The 22,610-nt window shown below is 48.5% G+C and overlaps 6 protein-coding genes across 6 annotated transcripts; 3 read left to right on the forward strand and 3 right to left on the reverse strand.

Annotated features, from left to right (window-relative positions):
- Window positions 1-266: 266 nt before the first annotated feature.
- N7489_006971 (uncharacterized protein) lies at window positions 267-2,206 on the reverse strand (the record flags this gene model as incomplete). Its single annotated transcript, XM_056712721.1, has 3 exons — window positions 267-1,378; window positions 1,444-1,717; window positions 1,784-2,206. 3 exons carry the CDS (start codon window positions 2,204-2,206, stop codon window positions 267-269), a joined length of 1,809 nt encoding a protein of 602 aa, XP_056566436.1.
- A 10,101-nt stretch (window positions 2,207-12,307) lies between these two features.
- Window positions 12,308-14,229, forward strand: N7489_006972 (uncharacterized protein; the record flags this gene model as incomplete). Its single annotated transcript, XM_056712722.1, has 4 exons — window positions 12,308-12,659; window positions 12,728-13,066; window positions 13,128-14,099; window positions 14,156-14,229. 4 exons carry the CDS (start codon window positions 12,308-12,310, stop codon window positions 14,227-14,229), a joined length of 1,737 nt encoding a protein of 578 aa, XP_056566437.1.
- A 1,128-nt stretch (window positions 14,230-15,357) lies between these two features.
- Window positions 15,358-15,703, forward strand: N7489_006973 (uncharacterized protein; the record flags this gene model as incomplete). Its single annotated transcript, XM_056712723.1, has 2 exons — window positions 15,358-15,486; window positions 15,611-15,703. The coding sequence occupies 2 exons, from the start codon at window positions 15,358-15,360 to the stop codon at window positions 15,701-15,703; spliced, it is 222 nt and encodes a 73-aa protein (XP_056566438.1).
- Window positions 15,704-16,687: 984 nt separating this feature from the next.
- N7489_006974 (uncharacterized protein) lies at window positions 16,688-18,236 on the reverse strand (the record flags this gene model as incomplete). Its single annotated transcript, XM_056712724.1, has 5 exons — window positions 16,688-17,327; window positions 17,376-17,616; window positions 17,760-17,914; window positions 17,970-18,076; window positions 18,138-18,236. The coding sequence occupies 5 exons, from the start codon at window positions 18,234-18,236 to the stop codon at window positions 16,688-16,690; spliced, it is 1,242 nt and encodes a 413-aa protein (XP_056566439.1).
- A 426-nt stretch (window positions 18,237-18,662) lies between these two features.
- On the forward strand, window positions 18,663-19,244 carry N7489_006975 (uncharacterized protein; the record flags this gene model as incomplete). Its single annotated transcript, XM_056712725.1, has 3 exons — window positions 18,663-18,713; window positions 18,765-18,890; window positions 18,939-19,244. 3 exons carry the CDS (start codon window positions 18,663-18,665, stop codon window positions 19,242-19,244), a joined length of 483 nt encoding a protein of 160 aa, XP_056566440.1.
- A 352-nt stretch (window positions 19,245-19,596) lies between these two features.
- On the reverse strand, window positions 19,597-22,462 carry N7489_006976 (dynamin-related GTPase MGM1; the record flags this gene model as incomplete). Its single annotated transcript, XM_056712726.1, has 3 exons — window positions 19,597-20,027; window positions 20,081-22,102; window positions 22,165-22,462. The coding sequence occupies 3 exons, from the start codon at window positions 22,460-22,462 to the stop codon at window positions 19,597-19,599; spliced, it is 2,751 nt and encodes a 916-aa protein (XP_056566441.1).
- Window positions 22,463-22,610: the final 148 nt, after the last annotated feature.

Genomic DNA, 22,610 nt, shown 5'->3' on the forward strand with positions numbered 1-22,610 from the left:
GCCGCAGATGCCATCCCCGAGGATAATCTCGTCTGCAGGGAGGCGAAAACCGATTCCCTTCTAAAATGGAGCGCCGAAAATATGCCAGATACAATCGTGGGAATGAAAATGAGGAAGTCTGTGCAATCGGATAAGAAAGACAAGCAAGAGAAAGAAATAGGAAGGTGTACAGCGAATGAGACAATTCTTTTCTCGTGTGACGGGTCGTGACGCGGTGAAGTCATAAACTTAGAAGATGAGGGGTAGAAACCGGGGCACAGAATGCTTCAACCAGAGTAACCGGTGGGTGGGTAGACAGGGTGCAGGTAAGGCGCTTGGTTCCACGCGTCAGGCTGAATGTAGGGCAGCAGGCCGGTCTTGCGAGAAGTGTTGCCCTTTCCAAGCGGCTGGTAGTGCATGTGGTCAAACGGAACATTGCGCTGCTGCTGTAGGGAGCTCGACGGAGGTGGAATCAGCAAGGTGTTGACAGAACGCACTGGCCGGTAAGGCGAGTTGCGGTTTGCGAGGAAGAAGGAAGGAGACAGGTGCGTCTGCGGAGTAGGGACGGAATAGGCTGAGCCAGCTGGTGAGACGGTGGCAGAAGACACACCGAATGGGCTCTGGTGGTGCCGGCCAAGTTCTGGCAGTGACGGGGTGGTGTACATGCTAGACGGCATCGGGGGCACCGAGAGTGGAGGCATCTGCTGCCAATTCGCCGGCCGATTGTAGATAGGAGGCATGATAGCTGGAAGGTGGGAAGACGCCGCGGGAGGGAGCGTCTGAGGCGCGGGATAGGAAGTTGGAAGTGGGGGCGGGTGGTGAGGGGGCGGAAGACGAGAAACGTTCATCGGTGCTACCGGGGCAGAAGTGGGAGTCAAGACAGGTGGCAGAGTGGGCATCGCATTCATTGCAGTCACCGGGACCGTCATGGAAGGAGCCGACGTGGCGGAAGACAGCGCAATCCGCTTAGTCGGGTGAAGTTCATCAGTTTCATCGCGACTTCGTTTCCGAGAGCCTCCCATCGCAACTTCGCCGCCCATGTGTTGTGGCGGCAGCGAGTATGGCAATCCGTTGGGTGGCATATACCAGTTGGGCGGTGGCTGGGATCGGAAGGCATCGGTGCCAGGCGACGGCAACTTGGACGATGGCGACTGCGATTGGACGCGCGGAGGCGAAACACGGAGCATGGGGGCTGACTCGACGGGTAGCATCGAAGCCTGGTTGAAGTAGTCCCCGAAGAGTCCCAGCTTGGTGTGCCAACGGGCCCATTCGGCCTCAGAGGAGAACAGATCATATCGAATGTTACTCAAAAACTCGACCTCCATAATATGAATCTCATGCACTGCAATACCCGATACCTCAGCCCACGTCTTATTGGTGTAAGTGTTATCGTCGAGGTCTGTGGATGAGTCAGCAACTGTGTCCAATCACATCAAGGGCGGTGAATCTGATAAGAACACTCACATTTATTGCCGAGCATCAACGCAACCGTCATCAACCGGAACTCGCTGCCTTTTTTGCCCTTGACCCCCGAGTTGAACTTCTTCAAGCGGTAGATAAACAGAAGGGCTAGTAGAATGACGTTCTGGCTGACTTGCGTAGTGGAAAGAATCGTGGCAACCCATTTCTGAAATCCGACGGTGGGTACAGCCTCGGCGACCAGGGAAGGAACGGGATGTTGGCGGTCTTCGATGGCTTGCAGTTTCGAGGTCTTTTCGAACCAGAATAGACAGGTCATCTACAAATGGAGTAAAGACGTTAGCTTATGCCATGACATCACTTCTCTAGACCCGGGAATTCTTACCTGAGCTGCAAACTCGGCCAGACTGCCCTTGCTGTTGTTGATGGATGAAGGAATGCGGAGTTGCGATCCAGTGGCAGTTGACTTCTTCTGAGCAGTTGATTCCGTTGCGGAGGCTTCTTTGGTGTAGGTTTGCGGTTTCATGGCCATCATTGAGGAAATTGAATCGAACTGGGGGCGAGAATGGCCGTAAATGTGAGAGGGCACACCGTTCGGTTTCCCCCCGTATGCGATAGGTGGCATAGCATTGTAGGTAACGCCGGTCATATCGTGGGGAGGGGTTGGTAGACCGTTCCGAATAGGAACAGTCCGAGAGGATCCCGAGGTTTGGCTCTCAAGGGCCTTCAACGGGTGATCCTCAGTCAGGTTGATGGTTGGAGCTCCCAGTGTCGAAAAGGAGGAATGGAAGTCCACAGTGGAAGACATAGGGAAAGAGTGAGTGATGAATAGAGAGGTCGACACATGGAGTTTTATTTCTTTTTCGTTTTCTTTTTTTTTTTTTTTTGGTCAAAGCAAATAAAGGCGTCGGCGGAGAGAACCGAGGAGTTTCAGTGACCCATGTTCTCTATTAAAAGATGAAGATAGAGCCAATCAATAGACAATAAGTAATTGCCCAATTGGAATGCAATCAAGGAGGAAAGGGCGAACAAGAGATGTTTTATTCAAAGTGAGGGAAAAGTGAATATAGGCCTTTCACAGGGAGTTTGAATGATGTATATAGAGTAGCCACGATAGGCCCATATAAGGAAAGCAGTGATAAACCAGAGAGATCCGGCTACTCCACTCACAGATGAGGAAAGGGAAAAAAAATAATATATGAGAAAATCCCAAAAAATAAAAATAAAAAACCTCTAATAAAATAATAAAATTGTAGTCAAGGCATCATCTCCATTAACCCAAGTCCACAGACCCCATCCGGAGAAAGCGATAGTGGCCATACACAGAGTTTGACCCGGACGCAGGTCCAGGTTGATCCTCCTTTCTGGGCTCGTTTGGGTTCCGAGTTTGGTCAATCTAGATTTGGAAAAAATAATCATAAATAATCAATAATTCAATAAACCAATGAAAGTGACAAAGTAACAAGGTAACAAGGTAACAAAATAATCAAGTGGAAATACCGGTTGATGTCAGAGCCACAGACCAAGTGGATGCAACTAGAAAGGGTAGGTCACAGAATGTTGACCTGGTCATGGCCTCACATTTGCAGTAAAATGACAAAAAAAAAAGTTGACTAGGCATACTCCGTACTAGTGAAAGCGAAAATAGGAAGTAAAAAAAAAAAACGCTCAAAAAGGAAAGGTAAAACCCAAATCAAGTTGAAGTCAAGTTGAAATCAAAAGAGAGGTTCAATGAGACCCATATCAGATCCAATAATAAGTCGGGTTTAGCGTCAATAAATTACCAAACCGTGTTATGCGAGGTGAAGGGCTGCGCAAGCATGTAGGTACGCCTCCTGTGAAAAGAAAGAGAAATGGCTAAGGGGGCCGGGAAGCGCGGGGCCTAGGGTTGAGCACGGTACTCCGTACATAGATAGTGCTGGGAAAGGCAAAGGAATGAACCGAAAAGAAAAAAAAAAAAGTGAAAGGAAAAAAAAAAAAAAAGAAAAAGGCGAAAAAAAGGAAGAAACCAATAAACCAATAATGAAGAGAATGGAAGATCAATTACTTGGTTGAGGAGAAAGTCCCAGAGACCAAAGAGAGGGAAGATCGGGAGTCTCGGTAAGAATGATGCATTCTTATGTAAGAAGGCAAAATTACTGGGAATCTAGCCAATCAGGGAAGCTATTACCATAGGATACAGGTATTTTCTGTCATTTGTAAAGTCTCGTAGGAATGGTCCACTAAAAAGTCTCAGGCCAAATTTCCTCTTTTTCCCTTTTTCCCTTTTTTTTCGTATTAATTTTATCCCGTGTACGACCGGTCCACGGTCCATGGCCTCTGCTTAGCTCTATCACACCTGTGCTCGCGTACCCCCCGACTTGTTAGCCGCTGCCAACCGGTCATTGGTTCATTTTATGGGCTTATGGACGGGTTCGGAGATAAGTAGTTATTTGGCATGTTCGCGTCCTTTCGTGTGAAGTCTTGGTCTCATCCCGCATCCCCTGCAGCCCACTGTTCCGGACGACTTTCCTGTTTATGATTCAGGGGGTGCCATCTCATCATAATTACAGGATACTATCCCAGTGAATTGATAGTTCAGGAGCGGAGGGCACCGGAATCCCGTCATCTGATTCGTCCGGCTTTGATGCACTGGACTTCCTCAAAGTATTTCGCTGCCTCCTAAAGGTCCCTACTACTTTTAGTACAAAATACTGCAACCTGGTCCCTCTGTCGGTATTTCTGTCCCGTCCAAACGCCCCTGTGTTAAACCGAGAGTGGCATATTCCACCGGGACCGTTGGCCCATAGTAGGATGAATTGGCTGTTTCACTCAAAACACTGTTTGACCTATCTAGACCGGACAGGCCTCACGTAAGGTGGCATGTAGTTGCACTTGTGATCCAGCGCAGTAGGAGAAAGCCGAAAGTGCAATCCGGATTTTGGCTGGTGGAATTGGAATCCCTCGGCCACTCGCGGCGCCCCAACGGTCATCCCTTCGAGAAAAAGCTGTGATTGTGCCCAGAAATGTGCACTCACAAATATACAATAATTACGGGGTATGGAGTTGATGGTAGACATCCCGGTACCATGGGAAGTAGTCTGTCCAGGTGTCTCTTAGTAGTAAGCACGGAGCATACATCCATTTAGTAGGCTCCGGGCGTCCCTAGACGCATGCAAAAGACATCCAACGTATTGAACTCGAACCCTCAAACCTTCATCCGCGAAAGATCATCGGGTGGACTCTCACACAAGAGACACTTAGGTCTATCACACCACCAGTTCACGTCCGAAACCAGGTAACTTGGGTAAGAGTTGGGTAACCCTCAAACTTGACGATCCCGTGCTATTTTGGTGGCAAAATCACGGTCAAGCTGAGAACCAGGTGTCGGGTTACCAAATCGTGGACCTTCATAAAAATAATATACCTAGGTATAACTAGTCAATCGGGCGAAATAAAAAAAAAAGGAAAACATAAAAAACGAAAAAGAAAGAAATTGCTCACACACACCCTCTCTCTCTCCACTTTCCTTGGTTTCTGAGCCACCGCCACGGATGTTTCGTTTCTAGAACCCCCAGACAGAGAGACAAGGAAAAGTCCACTGTATCATACTTTTGATTCTTTTTTTCAGTTGGGACTCAAGACCCCTGATTGGTGAATTACTGCAGTGACCCCCGTCTTTTACTATTTTAGGCCAAGGGCATGTTCCCAGTCATACAGTCTTGGTCAGCTTCAAAGGGTGTTTGACTCGGAGCTTTGCCCTTTCGTTTCCCCCTTGATCTACATTTTTGTCTTCTCTTCTCTTTGGTGGGTCGAAAATAGAAAACACTGTCTAAAATGGAGTCTTTACCTTGCCATCCCGGTTGCGGCACTTCGTTTTGACTGCACAATTCCCGACAACTCCACATGTTTGGACTATCGCCTTTCGCGGGTGAGATTCCTCGGCACAGTGCTACCTGCAGAGTTCACTGTCAGGCTATTCCCAACCTTTTTTTGGTGATTGTACAGAAGGCCTGGGAAGAAAAAAATATGAAATTATGTACATTTAATTGCTTTTTTTTTTTATTCCCTTGGGAAGGATCAGGTCTGGAAGTATCATCCCCTGTGTTATAGCCAGGATCCCACCGATGGTCGCAGACAGGTTGTACCTTCGACCATTGGCGCATGCAGTTGCGACCGCTATGATCGTGATATTCCCGTCGGAGTCATAAAGTTGAAGCTACATCGTTTACTGACATCTGTGTGTTGACTTGATGCACGCGGAACCCCATCCTATCATAGAAATCATCCGAGCTCACATCTTTGACCTTACATCTGAAGTCCATCGCGTACCCTACAACTGTTGTATGTACAGTCACGGGGCACCTGGGAACATCTCCGCAGCACTTGCAGAACCACACTTCAATTTCGCCTCCTGATTGGCGACGAACTAAATATCCAAAGTTTCCGGTAGACCTTGGTTGTTGCGGACAGTGTGCTCCGTACGAGAAACCCACGCAATCTGGAATCCAACCCTGGTTAATAATGGATGTGGGTGCTCAGTGGCTGATTTAACTTGGCAAAGCTGAAGCTGATCACTTGCGTTGTCTGGTGTACTCCGTAGTCGCCATATTGTGTACTCTACTTCCAAGTAGAGTACAAAATCAACGGATAACCGGCTTACTCCGTGCTCTCGACTATCACAACCAGGATACTTTTGTGGCTATTAATTACGCGTTTATCCCGACAGCTTCCTTCATCATTACACGGCGGGGCTTGGATTCCGGTGGCCCTCTGCGCCCGGCATCAACTTCCTCTGGAATTTTAAATTGCTTAGAATATTGTGATAGTTAATTTCGGGGTTTAAATTTTCTTTCAGGTAACCTGTCTTATGCGTCAGTCGCAAGGCCAAAAAAAAGGAAAAAAAACCAAAATTCTACACCTTGCGAAAACACTCATCTCAATGCCGTGTTCAACCACCTTACTGTCCCTCTTACCCAGCACGGCTCCTTGCATGTGTCCCATCCTTGCGGGTCCCTACAAAGCGCTGAGAGCAACGCAAATATTAGACAGTATAGGAACTCGAGGTCATGGCCTCGAACATCACTATCACTTAAACATCCCACGTAGTATTCTGGTTTCGCTATCGGTGCACTATCTAGGATTTTCTCCGCTCTCGCAACCTTGTAATACAGCCGTGGATGGGTTACAATTATCTATGTCATTGCGGATTATCAGCGGTTTGACGCGAGGCTATACATTCTGTTTTCAGTTTCAATAGCATGAGGCTGCTGCAATTAATCTTCTCTTCCTGGCGTCATTCGAACCACTCCTGGGACGAAGGAGGCGGTATGCAAACATCTCCAAGGGGGATCACGGTTTCGACTGGTCGAGGGTGAGAGGTAGTGGAATTAGTTGGGGGCTTAGATCCGCTCATTTGTGTGTCAATTACATCGTACTCCGTATAGTATACGATTGTCACTAAAATTTTAATCCTGGATAGTTTTTCTATGACGTCGGAGTCCGGAGCATAACGTGGAGTATATTGTATGTGATATCCAGTACGGAGTATACCTTGAAGTTGTTCTGTGGACTGCTTGGCGCCTAGATCCATGGATATTTCTAGCGCAGTCTCACGATGATCAGATCCATTTTATCCAACTGCACGCCACACACGGAGTACTCCATAGAGGGTTGCCTTCTCCCTTTTAGTCTCTACCGAACAGTCAACCGACAGACTGCAGCAACCTGACCTTGACCTCGACCCCCGGAAGTGCACACTCTGTCAAGGGCAAATGCAAATGAGCTCGGGCACATAGGACCGTGTGACAGAACGGGGTCATCTCGAGCTATCAGTTGATGTCTTTGAGGCTGATCTCTGATTCCAGACTTTCGTACTTCAGCCCCCCGCGCGCTCATACAGGGGCCAACCACCAGAGGTACTCCATAGAGGGGGTGGACGAGCCCACACAACCCACATGCTCGAAAGGTTTCAAAAGACAGAGCAGATTGAGGGGCAACCTTCATCGGACATCATTATCTGTATTTGTTTTAGCTTTTTGACTTTTAGCTTGACCAGGAGTTTTCTCGGAAGTTGTCTGGATCGTGCAAAGCGCCCCGAGCACGTCACAAAGCAAAGCGCTGGTTTCGGGCGCTGGCGCTGGCGCTGAGACTGACAGGGTCTTGAGTCTTGACTTTTTTGGATATCAAAGATTTGTTTGTTTCTCGTGATTTGACTTTGGCGGATTCGAGAATCAACCGCTTGACTCAATGGAGCCTTGATCGGGGTAATCGATACTCTTTTTGCCCCCGCTCGGTGGCTCATGAGTGATTAACGATCAATGCGGTTCTGACGGCGTAGGAACTACAATCTGTCTATTCCAGCTGAGGCTATATTCTCTGCTATCGTGACTCCAACATATACTATGCAGTCAGCGTCCAGATTCCATACAATGTATGTTGTACTCAGATGCCAATATAAAGGGTGAGTATAGGATCTATTACGTAGCCTTTGTCTCAGTCGCTTTGAACGTCTAATATTAGTTATTCGCTTAACAATACCGGACACATGGGGTATCGGTGAGAGTCTAGAGCTCCCGATAATACATATATGTAAATAATAAACCATGCGTAGCGGTCACGACTCGACGATCCCAGTCGGAATGCATTACACTCCCGGCATCCGACGTCAGGAAATAAATTATTCTGCCTTGACATTTTACTTTGCCGTGGATGGTGGAGCAGTTAACGCGTACAAAAAAACTGACTTGCACCCTTTCTTACTACCGAGTACCATAGTACAAAGTGTACACAAGATCACATATCCCGTCTGCATCCGGGAGCCACTTCTTGTTTTCACCTTTTTCTTTTTTGTTCAATTTTCTTTTCGAGGGAAAATTGAGACTAACAAAATAAATTATAGTGTTTCAACCCAGTAGGCCGTCCTATGGGAAATGGATCCTCTTCCCCGGTCTAAGATGTGTTGCAATGCCAGGTACTGTCCCGAGGCGAGCTGGGCTTGTTTCCAATCTGCAGCCAGTAGCACTGTACTCCGTACTCTCTTTGTATATTGTATGTGAAATGCAAATATGCAATATTACCACAGCCAGGATGAAATCCAAAAAAATAAAATGAAATGAAAAGTAAAGAAACCTTCCATGGGAAACTTCACATTGTCACTTTCGGTTTTATGTGGATCAGCGGACTATCGCCTGCACAGCACCGTGGATGAACAGCACACATGTCACAGTCATCGACATCTCACAGATCGAATCGCCCGTCTTTCCAATATCCTTTGCAGATGCAAGGTAAATGACGAGAAATAACAGTGAAGATCCAAGGACCTAGACCCAATCGCGTTTGAATTCCCTCCATCATCATCATTCATTGCGTCCCAGATTTATATTGGTTGAAACTAAATCTTTGACCTTTCGGAGTTGGTGGCTGACGACGCCTTTGTCCTTTCAAGGTCTCCGAGGCACCATTAACATGTCTTGGTTATGGCCATGACCAGGGAACACAGGCCAGTGGCGGGTTGGTGCTTTCTGGCGTAACCGTCCTTTCACCCTTGTTCTTTCCAACTTTCCCTCTCTTCGGTAATCGCGGGTTGAGGCCAAATTCAACTTCAAAGGTTTCTTTGTTCGCCGAAATTTTGGGGTGACGGATTTATTCAATGCTATTTTTGAAACCAGGGCTTTACTGGTCTGATCATTCCTTGGATTCTAGTGGGGTTGCTGGTTGCTGAGGCTGCTCGCAGCTTTGCCTTGGGCTTCTTTTTCGTTTGTCTGGATCGGGATCGACTGACCTGGATGGGATGCACACGATGCATACCGTTGATTGATTCCTCGTTTCTGATTTAAGTTTCCAACTTCAATGTGCTAACTAATACAAGCCGGATATTCTCATGCAGGTTGCATATCGGTCTAGCCTTGCTTCGAAAGTGCAGGAGTCTGATTAATGCTGGCCCAGCCGATGCATTCGTCTTTGAATACATGTATGCATGTCTCCATTGACAACACGTGGAGACAGATTCCCTCGAGGCAACGAACTGCGTATCCAACTTTGGCCTGGAAGTTGCCGTCTACAATATTGTCTGAATCACAACGCCGCAGCACAAATGGGCCTTCTAATTGGGCCTACTAGTTGACTCGAGACGAAACAAACAAGAAGGGCTTCGCGGGTGGGCAGTCTCGGCTAGGCTGGGTATGCGGTTGATATGGCCATTATTGGGCCTGAAAACCTGCTAAAGTCTGTCTTGTCAGTTATGATGATTCAAGCAATGGTCGCCTAGCTTTCTTCTGATATCTACTCCCTATCCTCTTATCAGACATGTTGAAACCGGACATTGCCGATCAATGGTCTGTGAAAGGGAACAATTGACCATACCCCTTGATACCAACTCTGGTCTCCGAGATTCTAATTAGTTGGCTGTCTCTGCAGACCACTGAAGTCTCTCTGTCGACAGACCCAAAGACAGTAGTCTTCCCCATCCACCAAGTGCATCCACACCCACCGAACTGACCAGTTAACGTTGGCGGAAGCAAGCAAGGCAGAAATAATCAGACAGACAAGGCGAAATTCCAATGGAATCGCAACGCATTCTACATCCGGATCTTGCCCAGAGATACAGACACTAAGCCACAGCGGCACCTCGAACATCAGAATCCGGCCTCGCCATAACCACAATGGAACCTCACAATTATGGGCCCGAAATATCCCATGGAGCGACTGGCCACATTCGCATATAGCAGTGTGGCTATATGTACATTCCCCTGTAACACAGACAAACGGACCCTATGAAGACCCGAAGCATAAGCTATCTCAAACCCGACCAGACGGAACCGATGAAAAGAAAAAGCACAACTCAGGATATTCTATACTACACCAATCTAAGCCGCATCCTGCATAGTCATGCCTTCAATACTCTTTAATGAAGATATGAGACTTCGTCCGACACGGAGACCACGACATACGTAACCAACCTAGGTGCAATCCAGATGGGTGGTGGACGCGTAGACAAGCAGAGGCGGTGCAAATAATTAGCCAAAGGGCGATATTATGCTCGTACCCGCACAAGAGCGCACTTGTACGCTCGTCAAGTAAGGCTTGAGCCGACTCAACTGACGGACTCCGCCGTTACAAGCTCCCAGCACTGCTTCTTACATGCTCAGTGAGCGGATAGGCGGGCCTATATTAACGCCGTCATGTTTGAAATCCACCCAGGCTGTCTCTTGTAAAGACGTGTAGAATTTGTCGTGTCTAGGCTCTGGGATTGCTGCCAGGATTGTAATGCAGTTCTTGAATGGGGTTGAACGTGTTGTTCTTTTTCCGATTTGGGTCGGGGGCCGTGGACTGCTTATCTGCGTTGTCTATAAGAGGACCTGTGATCCCCGTTGGATCATATATTGCGACAGGCATGTCATACCAAACCAAGCCAGCTATCTCGCCATTGTGATTGTTGGTTCTGTGTTCGTGCTGACGTCGGGCATCACGGACGATATCCCGTCCTTGTGAAGTTGGGTATCATATTGTCTTGTTCTAATCGCAAGGTTAACGTTGCTCTTGATGCTGAGTGTCTGTCCACATCGGATCATAAGGTCTCGGTCGATATCCTGGCTTATACGTAATACAAGTCTCGCTGACTCTCTGGGGATGGATCTGTGATCCTATGGCAGCCTTTGCCATGTCTCGGAACCAATAGACCCTCGTGGGTCTTTCCGCGATATAAGCATGAATGAGTATATTATTTGCTTGTCATATTGCTTGCACTATGACAAGGACATCTGATATTGACCTCGCCTCCGAGTAGTTCTCTTGGTCTCACTTATACTTACATCTAAAGCACCGAAACCTCCAGCTACTCACCAGTGAGCAGAGTTTCTTCTATGATGCGTCGTATCGGAGCTGGTATCCAATCTCCGCAAGAAACAAAGTATCAGCGGGAAATAGACGGCGAACAATTGTCGGTCACACAATGAAACTTCCAATTGACACGAGAAGGACCGGGAGTGCTGCCGATTCAGCACATCAGTGCAATTTAGCTCCAACAGACGATGACCGGCCGATTTTGGCCGATGTTTCCTATGATGTGTATACTCAGGCCCGTCGGGATTCCTAGGGTTAGATGGGAGAAGCAGGAGCAGTGAGGCAAGTGGAGATTCGAACTTCCCCGGATTTTACCAGAGATAGCTGTAGCGCGGGTACCGTTGGGGATTACCATATTTGAGGACTAGAGAGAGCCCAATGATGCGGAATAGATATGCGGGTAATACCGGTTAAGGGTCGGAGAATGTCGTAGGGCTTGGGAATTGGAGCGGGGAGGAAAGGGGGGAATATCGTTGATGGGGGGGGTTATTGTTTACGTTGTAGATATCAAATTGAATAGTATCTAACTATTCAATGATTCAATATCAAAGTCATGATAATTTTACCCCAAAACATTGACCGATAAACCGAGTTTGAAGTTCCCCGGGTAATTTTCTCCTCACCGGGAGATTGTCCCCTCAGTTCTCCAATTTTCTTTTTTACCCTTTTTTTCCTTTTTTTTTTTTTTTTTCTTTACCCTTTTGACTTGTGATTAAGCACTTAGGCGGTTATTATAGCTTGTCTGGGAAATAGTTACAAGTTTTACTATGATTTTCACTATGGTATATATCAAGGACTTGGATGTTAGAGCAACTTATGTACTCGCAAATAGTATTGAATCATCGAATTGGCAGAAAAAGAAAAAGGGTAAATGTAGACAGTACCTGGTCTTACTGCAAGCAGCACGCAATCAGCCAAGTACTAGATACATGACTACCCCCTTGGGTCCGGCTACACCGATTCGCCTAAAGCAGCAACGCAATGATGGAGCTTATCAAATCTTTTTTTTCTTCATAAATTATTCAGTCACCCTTGATCTTTCATCCCATTTGCATTCCTTTTGCTACCTTTGGTACGCCCTCTTACAATGGCTGGCAATACGCTAGCAATTCGCAAGATGGCTCCGTCCATCATGCAGCTGTCGTCGATGACGCGCAGATCCATGTCGACATCGCAGCTGGCCCTTCGCGCAAAGCCGATGCGGTCGACCAAGGTTTCCCAGTCTGTATCGCGTATTGCTCGTCGTGGCTACGCTGATGCTGCCCCTTCGCCCGCCCCGAAGCCTAAGAAGCGTTTCAGAGCTCTGCGTTGGGCCTGGCGGCTGACCTGGCTCTCTGCCATCGGTCTTACCGGTACTGTCGCATACAGCATCTTCGAGCTCCGTCAACCCCCGGAGCAGATTACTCCTGACCCATCAAAGAAGACTCTGGTCATTCTCGGTATGTGTCGGTCGCGATCGTTGATTCCCTACGGCCCAAGTGTCGCTAACGCGACTATGCTCGTTCAGGAACTGGCTGGGGCTCCGTCTCCCTCCTGAAGAAGATTGACACCGAGAACTACAACGTTGTCGTCGTCTCCCCCCGTAACTACTTCCTTTTCACTCCCTTGCTGCCCTCATGTACCACCGGTTTGATCGAGCACCGCTCGATCATGGAGCCTATCCGAAACATCCTGCGCCACAAGAAGGCCAGTGTTCAGTTCTACGAGGCCGAAGCCACCAAGATTGACTATGAGAAGCGGATTGTGTATATCAGTGATGATTCCGAAATTAAGGGTGATATCTCGCACACCGAGGTTCCCTTCGACATGCTTGTGATCGGTGTTGGTGCCGAGAACGCGACTTTTGGTGCGATCCTCTCTTGCATCTCAAACGATACATTTTGGACTAATTTTTGTGTGATGTATAGGTATTCCCGGTGTTCGTGAGAACTCCTGCTTCCTGAAGGAAGTCGGTGACGCCCAGAACATTCGTAAGCGTATTATGGACTGTATCGAGACCGCCTGTTTCAAGGACCAGACCGAGGACGAGGTCAAGCGTCTGCTGCACATGGTTGTGGTGGGCGGTGGCCCCACTGGTGTTGAATTCGCCGGTGAACTGCAGGACTTCTTCAACGATGACTTGAAGAAGTGGATTCCCGAAATCAAGGACAACTTCCACGTCACTCTCGTCGAGGCTCTGCCCAACGTTCTTCCCATGTTCTCCAAGCAACTGATTGACTACACTGAATCGACCTTCAAGGAGGAGGAGATCTCTATCCGCACCAAGACCATGGTCAAGAATGTTACCGACAAGTACATCCAGGCTGAGGTGACCAAGCCCGACGGATCCAAGGAGCTTGAGACTATCCCCTACGGTCTTCTCGTCTGGGCCACCGGTAACGCCATCCGCCCCGTTGTCCGCGACCTGATGTCCCAGATCCCCGCTCAGGCCGAGTCCCGCCGCGGTCTCGCTGTCAACGAATACCTCGTCGTGAATGGTACCGATAACGTCTGGGCCGTCGGCGACTGCGCTATTGCCAACTACGCCCCCACCGCCCAGGTTGCTAGCCAGGAGGGTGCCTTCTTGGGCCGCCTCTTCAACACCATGGCCAAGGCCGAGGCTCTCGAGAAGGAGTTGGAGGCTCTCTCTGAGCGCCAGTCCCAGGCCAAGGCCGCGGAGGAGCGCAACCAGATCTTCGACGAGATCCGTGAGCGCCAGAAGCAGCTCCGCCGTAACAAGCAGATCGGTCCCTTCCAGTACTCGCACCAGGGTTCCTTGGCCTACATCGGTAAGGAGCGCGCCGTGGCCGATATCAGCTGGCTGAGCGGCAACATCGCCAGCGGTGGTACTATGACCTACCTGTTCTGGCGCAGTGCCTACCTGAGCATGTGCTTCAGCAGTAAGTTCCAAATTCTACCAACACTGATTCAGATTCATCACTAACATATAATCCAGCTCGCAACCGTGTCCTTGTCTGCGTCGACTGGGTCAAGGCTCGTCTCTTCGGCCGTGACGTCTCTCGGGAGTAAACATCCGCACCTGGTTTTCGATGACTTTCTGTAATATTGCCAGCCACACTACATCGTCCCTTTGGTTATTCAATGCCTTTCCTGACACATTGACTGTGTAATGTGTCCCGCTACGCCCCCCTTATGCCATCCCCTCACTATCCTTGTCTTTCTCTTTGCACCTGTGACCGTGATAGACATATCCATTTTCCATCTTTTTTCTCATAACACTCACCGTTGGTGCAGCGATTGGTTCCACCCAGAGACAAAAGCATTAATTCGCGTCTTCTTTGTTTCGCTTTCTGTTTCTTTTCACACTGTACTGTATGCTAGAGGAATATATAGACTGGGTCTGGGATTGTCGTATTGAACCTGTCATTTTCATCTGCGCATTATCTTCTTCCTAGGACAGCGTGCTAGTAAGAGGTTTAGTCGTGGAATGGTTGTCTTAGGGGGGTTGGATTGTATAGGATCCGGGAGCCTTGGATGCAATGAGCCCAGCGTCGACAGACCCGTTGGGGGAGTAGGAGTGTCCGTTCATCATTTAGTGATACCAGGATGATCTCTATGAGTTCTCCGGGAAAGTTGTCTAACCCCATTTCCAGACAAGTGCTAGGCCGTTGGAAAGACATCAAGTTCAATAGGGGGTTTCTAGTTCAGCGGGGTAATTCCGTGTAAAACGTCCAACTACATGTAACTGTATGTGCAGCTATATCTGCTCTATTGTCTCCTTGAAGTGCGTTGTGGAGGGAAAAGATATATATACCTTTAACCGATCCTAAACTCACCCAAGTCCGTATCTCTTTTATACTACTCCGTACTACGAGGACCATAAAGACTATCTAAAAGACTACCTAGAAAGACCCTCACATATGCTCGGTAACCGCACTGCTACCTACATATATATATACGGAGTATACATAAAACAACTATAGCTTTGCAATTACCTACATACATGCATGTATATATGTGTACATCTACCTACTCCTGGAAGAACCATAATCCGTTTGCTTTAGATGCTCCAGCTAACTATCTATGTACTCTCATATATTCTACATGCCTAGGTGGGAATATCACGACTTTCTTCGACCCACAAGTCTAATATCATTACAGCCCCCGCATTTCCATCCGTGAGCTGTATCCTTCGCGATGGCTGATTCGTCCAGTTGGGGGCCTAAGCCAGAGCTTATTCCCGAGGTCGCGAGTTTGTTTCTCATTGTCCCCAAGACCTCCTCCGTCCAAGCGACCCGCAAGATCCTCCCTGTGATTCATCTGGACGTTTGAAACGATCATCAGTTTCTCGGATATGCTGACAGACGTGAACAGCGATGATCCTGTCGTTCGGTCCTGTGCGGTCCAAAGCCTTACTACGTTATGACCGTTGATACAACAACTAGCCAAGACCAAGAAAACCGCCGGCGTCCTGTATGATCCGGAGGACCACATTTGGAATCGGCAAGACATCGACGATGTCCTCAGCTACCCTCTCTACTGATGTGAACGATGTTATCCAACGATGACACTCCGACTACCATAAAATCGACAACTCAGAAGCCTCTATTCACGTTGCTGTCGAGCTGCTCATTCTTGACCGACTACTTTGACCACGTTCCCTCAGCTATCCTCTCCACTGATGAACAGTGTTTGCACCACTAACACGGATCCAACTGCGATCTTCCCTGCTGCTTTAACACTACAAGACTCTAGCGCTTCGGCCTATATCTGCAGAATTGGGTCGTGACCGTTGGGACCTTGTTTCTACCGCCACCACGTTTCCACTACGTCAATAATTGCTGCCAAGGTCAATTCTTTATTGTCTTGAGATCGTTGTTTTGTCATCGGATTTATCGAGATCATCACGGTTTACCAAGCATTCATCTATAGCCAAGCATGCAGTCTTCGCCTCCGGGTCAGCCGCCAAGCCAGTCCCAGTCCACCAGGGCCTTACACTTACCCTGTTCCAGACCTGTCACGTCATGTGAAACCATCGAGACGAAGGTGAAGGCAATAGCTGGTAAGAAGAAGGCCTAGTATCGGTTTATCTTCGGGGCATCGTAAGGGAACTGGGTCACTCACGATAAAGGTGCGAGGAAGAGTCAACCTTCTGCTAGAGGTATTTAAGAAAATCGAACAATATTACTCTTGTTTTAGCTTTTCTCACTCTCCTTCTTCCCTTTGATCTTACCGAGAATATTAGCTCTGTTATCAAATCAAGGGCTGCAAGTTTTGCTCCTGAATAGCTGGTAGCTTTGCAGGTTTAAGACAATCCACCTTCATGTTACTTAGAAAGTCTACCTCGTAGCTAGCATATCATATCGCCTCTGCTTCCAAGGTTGCCCCTGGCTTCTTTCAACTACGGACACTGAGTTCGATAAATGGAATCTACCCACGATATTAAGAACATCACAGACAGTAAAATGACAAGTCTATATATAATAAATAACAGCGACAAAAGTGCTTTTTACAAATCCCCACATCTTCACTGCGTTTTCCCTTTTCCCTTGCCCGAATGAGATGGTCCTTTAGCCCTTTTCGGCGTCGGTTCAGCGGTGTCAGTGTTATCACCTGGAGAAGGACGTTTAAGACGGGCCGGTAAAGTAATCCTCAATACAGATGCTTTCGGGTTAGGACCTACTGATGTAGGCGATTGTATTCCTTTAGCCCTTGTCGGCGTCGGTTCAGCGGTGTCAGTGTTATCACCTGGAGAAGGACGTTTATGGGCCGGTAAAGTAATCGTCGATCCAGGTGCTTTCGGGGGACCTACTGATGCAGGCGATTGCATTCCTTTAGCCCTTTTCGGCGTAGGTCCAGCGGTGTCAGTGCTATCACCTGGAGAAGGACGCTTATGGGCCGGTAAATTAATCCTCGATCCAGGTGCTCTCGGGTTAGGACCTACTGATGTAGGCGATTGCATTCCTGAAGATGTAGTGGGACGATCCTCCAGCATATCATCTGTGAAGAAGTTTTCTACTTTCCCACCCCAGAGGCCTATCACCCGTTGACAATTAAGGCAAGGTCTCATCAATGACCTCAACGCTTGCGGGTGGGTGTATCTATTCCTGTGGTCGTTGGAAAGCGTCACTGCAAGACCATACACCTCCTCATGAGGTTTACGGTCCCTAATTAGTTAGTATGGGATATAAGGGATCTCAAAGGTATGGACTCACCGTAGAACGTGCGCAAGAGGATAGGTTTCCGCACAGTTTCCAAAGTTAATATTATTGGATGTTCGACTCTTTAAAGTCGAAGACCAGGCTGTTATTCCCACTGCGTCAAGTCTCTCATCACGAAGGATATCGAAACGGGCTTGTTTCAGGATTCTGGCCCAGAGACCGCCCCGTTGTTGGGGCATGGCATATCCCCCGAGCGATGCTCCCAGCTGAAAGTGGCTCTGCTTACCGGTTTCCTCTGGCCAAACACATGAATAGGCATTGGGGGGGGGTGCGGAGCTATCTTGCGACACCGATTGCCGTACATCATTGCCAGAGGTAAGTAGAAATTGTAATTCGTGGCATTCTGGGGTGCTGGACCAATAATGGAAAGGAACCTACCTAGAAGGTCAAAGGAGCACCAATATGGAAAACCTCCATATGTCGTTTTATCCAACAATAAGTACGATTCATTCTTGCTAGCCCCTGCTGGGTTGACTATCCTCGAAAAAGGTTGAGGGTAGGGGTCCCCGGTCTGATATTTGGCCCCATTTTCGCTGCAAGAATCCGATTAGCAGACAGAAACCAGGGTCTAGCGAACATCTAACTCACCTGAGGGCGACAATATCGGTGTGTAGTCTTTTCAATTCTGGGACGACTTGACTATCCACACCGTAGGTAGAAGGGTTATCTACAACCCCGACCATGAAAGCTTGGATCTGCGCATAGTTAGTTACCTATGCCCCAGAGAAATGAAGGGATTGGCAGTTGTGAACTCACTTGTGTTAGGCTCCAACCAAATGCCCTCTTCAAGTTCACTTGGTCATTATAAGCCAGCAAATGTACAGTAGCAGAAGGTGTCGTTGGGGTTGTTGACATTGTGATTGTTGTATTCTCCTGGATAGCTGCATGGGAACCTCATCGTCTAAATACTCACCTCATATCAGTACTGGAGGGATTTGTTCCTTTGTTGAGGATCTCAAGGACATGATATTAGTTGTCATCAAAGCCCATCGATTGTGCCAAGATGTACAAAATAGATTACCAAAGACCAGAGTCAAAGGATATGAAACATAGAGGTCCAAGGTATACAATTATACATATATCTGACAGACATAAATAGAAATAGTCGGATACTAACAAGGAGAGGCACTATGGATATCAAACAAAGCACCAGAGTATACATCATCCTATATCTTTTTTATAGGCCTGCACGATTTCTTTGTTTCAGACATATCATGGCCCTTTCTTATACCGGCCAAAATCTCCCTGCCAACCTATGCTCTCCATTCCTGTCCTTGGAAAATGGCTCCCAAAAAATCAAAACTACCAAAGCCCAAAAGAGTCAACTTTCCGGTGAGGTTAACCAAAATATGCGGCTATGGACCACGCTAACCCAATAGAAAGCCTCGTCGATCTAGAAGGCTTGCTGGTCTGGCGCCACAGACTGTATTCTCCCTTGAGGAAGCTGAGCTTCCACCAGGGAGTCCACTTTGGCGGGAAGAGCCTCGGAACGGCACGAAACCAACACGGGTAGGTATATCATTCCCTTTCTATCAAAGCCGTGGCTGATGACAACAGTGGGCCCCGACTGACCCTCTTGGATTCTCGAGTGATCCAGAGGAGCTTGGCTATTATGAATGGGGGCAAGAACACGGTGTTCAAGAGCGTATGAGGATTTGTTATGACCTCACCAATTGCGTGCCGGTGTTTATATCTCAAGATCGGTGCAGCACCCTGTTTGAATCAAACGGCAGATACTACATGTGGGCTCGCGATGGTAACAGCGTGGTGCGCATCCTTCATGATGATTTGGAGGAGATCAAGCAAATCATCACCGACTGGGGTGAAGGAGCACTGTCCATGGAGTACATGGGGGATGTGTAATTCGGCCCTGTGATACGAAGTTTCATACGTTCGTATGTAGGCCGAGGTACTTGCCGGCCATACTACTGGGTAGCTAGGGTTTCTACAGATCAGGAATAGAGAATGGAGACGGATTCAAGGAAGAGATTATCGATTGTGTAATGAACGGTCTAGAGCTATGTACATTGACTTCAAAACAGTTTGAGATACATATTATCCCCGGAGGAAGGGTAAGAGGAGAAGCTGGCTAAACAGGATAAAGAGAGTGGCGGGAACACTAGCAGAGGTATCTAAATCCAGATCAAGAAGAAAAAAACAGGTGTTGCCCAAAGGCAGTAGGGGGAAGAGACAGAAAGCCCAAACATCATATCTTCTAGAAAAGGTTCCAACGGCTCCGCGTTTCCTTTCCAGGAGGCGCACGCTCTGGTTTCCGGGCGCGGCCGTCAAGCTGTCGGATGCCTTCGATCTTCTGCAGAGCCAGCTCTAGCAGCTCCTTCTTGCGGATGATATCGAGGTGACGGCGGATGCGAGGATCCTCGCGGGCAAACCGCTCGACCTCGGCGTCTGAAAGGTGTCGTCCAAGTCTTGAATCAAGCTCACGTGGGAAGTTATAGTAGAACTCAGATAAGAGCTCAACATTGAGGAATAGCACGGCAGTGGAGGTGAGTTTATCTGCCACAACATCTAGGAAGATCTCGGGGCAGTAGTACTTGTTCTTTTGCGTTGCGCATTGCTTAGACCGGACGGCGAGAAGTCTCATCTTGATAAGATCCGCTCGGTCCCGAAGGAACAGGCCTTCCCGTCCTAGATAATATATGTCAGTGTTTGCAAAGAGAAAAAAAGAGGGAAATACCAACCTCTCTCCAACAAGGCGGCACTGAAACCGCCCGCGCCACCCTCGCCGTTGCCCTCTAGTACTACTTCGCCCTTTCGCACTCTGTCGATAAACGATATAACGTCTTTGAGTTTCCGCTTTCCAACAACGTCTTCGACATGCTTCAGGGCCGATTCGCATGACCTGAGCTCTTCCCTTAGGACTTTACCCACGTTGTCTCGGCCTTTAGCCCATTCAGGGTCTTCGATCTCGATCTCAAACTTATACGGCTTGATGCAATTTTCGACTTGATCGCTGGTGCTGAAGAATTTGTCATTCAGGATACTGGTGCATGCATCTGTTATCTGTTTGTGGGCACCAGGGTGGGAGGCGAACGTAGACGAGGCTAGGAGCGACTCCACATGGTTGTTGAGAGCATTGGCGACAACAGTCGTAGCCAACCGGCCAATTCCAAGCTTTGTTAATGACGAGGTTGAAGCATCGAGCTTTCTGTGCCAATATAGCGACTCAGGATCGGCTTTAGGAAGGTCCTTGAGGGGATCTAGTTCCAACATTGGAGGATCCAAGTCCTCGACTGGCTTGTTCCAGTAGCGTTGCGCCAGAATGTCCATGACTCGCTGGTCCAGTTCTGCCTTGAGCATCTCCCGAACCTGCGGTCGCCCGAAGCTTTCCGCGAACGCCTTAAAGGAGTGCTTGAAACCATCCAGGCTTTCCGCCAAGTGAGACTCCGCGCTCAAAGGTCGGTCATTATATTGAACTTTGAACTCGTAGGTTGCCTCCTCCAGCTCTTGGCTGATGGCGTCTCTGGTTCCAGACAGGCTAGATGACATGGTTTGCTCAAGAACCTGCATCAGCGTTTTCCGCAGTGTCGAAACACCAACCGATACGTCAGAGTGGGGACCGAATTCATTCTGATGCGCAGAGAAGTAGGCATTTTCATTTTTGAGAATAGCGCTGGTAATGTTTCCAGAGCCTCTAGAAAAGAGAGCTGTTGTCTGGGGAATCCGGGTAACAACACCCACGTAACCCAGCCGAAGGGGGTATTTTTTATCGGAAAGGACATCGTGGCCACGTTCGGGGCTAACAAGGTCCATCTTCGTAATAACACCGATAGTCCGTTCACCCCGAGGGTCTACTCGACGACTGGCTCGAAGTGCTGTCGAATTCGCCAGGTCAACGTCGGCGGCCGAGATCGCCAAAATGACATTTGGTGGTTGGATGTATTTATCGCAAAGATCAGCAATCTTTTGTTTGAGCTCTGGGGGCTGATCTCGGCCCGCAACCTGAATATATCCCGGCAGGTCGATCAAGGATAGATCCGGAACATTGGGAGAATATATCGTAAGCTGAATGGGATCGTCTGTGACACAATCCTTTTCAGGAACAGCAAGGTTCAGATCTGTGAGTGTGCGCTGAACCTGGGAGAAATCCGTGATCTTTCCGAGACCGAGGGCCGGGAATTCACCGTATTCTGCCTGAGCGTTGGGAGTGTTGACCAATGTCAGCTCGATTGGCCGGCGGGTCACCATGTTGGAGCCCTTGGGCAAGAATTCGTGGCCGACGATAGCCTCTAGAACCGAGCTTTTGCCCGACGATTGGGATCCAATCACGACGATCGATGGAAGAGTGAGGGTCCCGGACTGGCCGATGGTCTGGAGAATATTCCGGATTTCGATCATTTTGCGTGTTAGCAGCATCATTTGATCATCCTCCGCAGCATCTCTCGCCGGCCGTGAATCTTCCTCTCCCGATTGATCGTAACCGAACGCTGTAGTGGTAGCGGCGGCGGCAGCAGTACCTGCCCGGCTTTGTTTCGGCTCTTTCCCTCCACCGCCAGATGAATCGCCTTTCCGAGACTCGGACTCCTCGTCGAGGCGTAGGATCTTCTGTAGCCAGTCAGGAATTTCGATGTCTTCGGTCGTCTTATTCCACCCGCGTTGTGTCTGATCCGCCATGTCCTGTAGTCCTTCGAACAAGGTCGAAGCGGTGTTCCCCGCAGTCTCCGAGGCTTGTCTGAAGACGTCCATCGCATAGTTACCGGCCTCTGTCAAAATTAGATCAGCTTGGGATTCCACCTGTAACGAGCTTCATCCACGAGAAACATACGAGTTGCTTGGTATTGGAAATAAGCTAGACCCGCGATTGTCGCACCGCCGAACATAGCCGGAACCCTGACAAGCTTTAATGCCAGCTTCGGAAGCATTCGAGCAAATGAGATTGATCGAACAGCAGGGACATTGTGTATGGCATTTGCACCCACAGGCCATGCGCGTCCTCTCAGAGCGGTACCACCATCTGCGCGCAACAGGCCGCCGGTCCTCGAGCCTGCATTATGAATATGGCGAGTTAGGTGACCGTTCCGCAATAGCGGTCCTAGTCGATGGGAGAGTATCCTCCCACTCATTATTGTTGTGGTAGCATTCAATAGAAAATGGAAATAAAAGTGATGACCTTGTAGATTACCGGATCACTGGACATGTGACATCAAGCATAACTAACAGCCCCCGTGACTTGCGCAAGTAGCCGCATAGCCTCCCGTAATACCCTGGTCA

This window comes from Penicillium chrysogenum, assembly GCF_028827035.1.
Source record: "Penicillium chrysogenum strain IBT 35668 chromosome Unknown utg000004l_segment0_segment0, whole genome shotgun sequence".
Lineage (NCBI taxonomy): Eukaryota > Fungi > Ascomycota > Eurotiomycetes > Eurotiales > Aspergillaceae > Penicillium > Penicillium chrysogenum.